The 212-nt window shown below is 62.3% G+C and overlaps 1 protein-coding gene across 1 annotated transcript in view; it reads left to right on the top strand.

Annotated features, from left to right (window-relative positions):
- Positions 1-41: 41 nt before the first annotated feature.
- The window catches only part of LOC114818919 (nucleoplasmin-like), a gene marked incomplete at its 3' end in the record, with an annotated part of 904 nt that continues 733 nt past the window's right edge, over positions 42-212 (top strand). Inside the window, exon 1 of the mRNA XM_029086866.1 lies at positions 42-114. Within this exon, the coding sequence (XP_028942699.1) occupies positions 42-114 (73 nt within the window). The remainder of the gene's footprint in view (positions 115-212) is intronic.

Here is a 212-nt window from a genome sequence, read left to right as displayed (position 1 = left end):
CCACAGAGCATCACCTTGTGTCCCCCCAGGATCCCACAGCCATGTCCCTCACGGGCAGCAGTGACATGGACAGCAAATCTGGGAAGCCCGTGTCCATGATTTGGGGTAAGCGCTGGGTCTTTCCCACCAGCAGCATCTCTGTGGGGCTGGGGGCTGCACTGGGCTCCCCCTCCTCTATTCCCTCACCCCCCCAATCTGGGGTGGCCCTTCTC

Source organism: Antrostomus carolinensis, unplaced genomic scaffold, assembly GCF_000700745.2.
Source record: "Antrostomus carolinensis isolate BGI_N321 unplaced genomic scaffold, ASM70074v2 scaffold26489, whole genome shotgun sequence".
NCBI lineage: Eukaryota > Metazoa > Chordata > Aves > Caprimulgiformes > Caprimulgidae > Antrostomus > Antrostomus carolinensis.
This window is presented reverse-complemented; position numbering and strand designations above follow the sequence as displayed.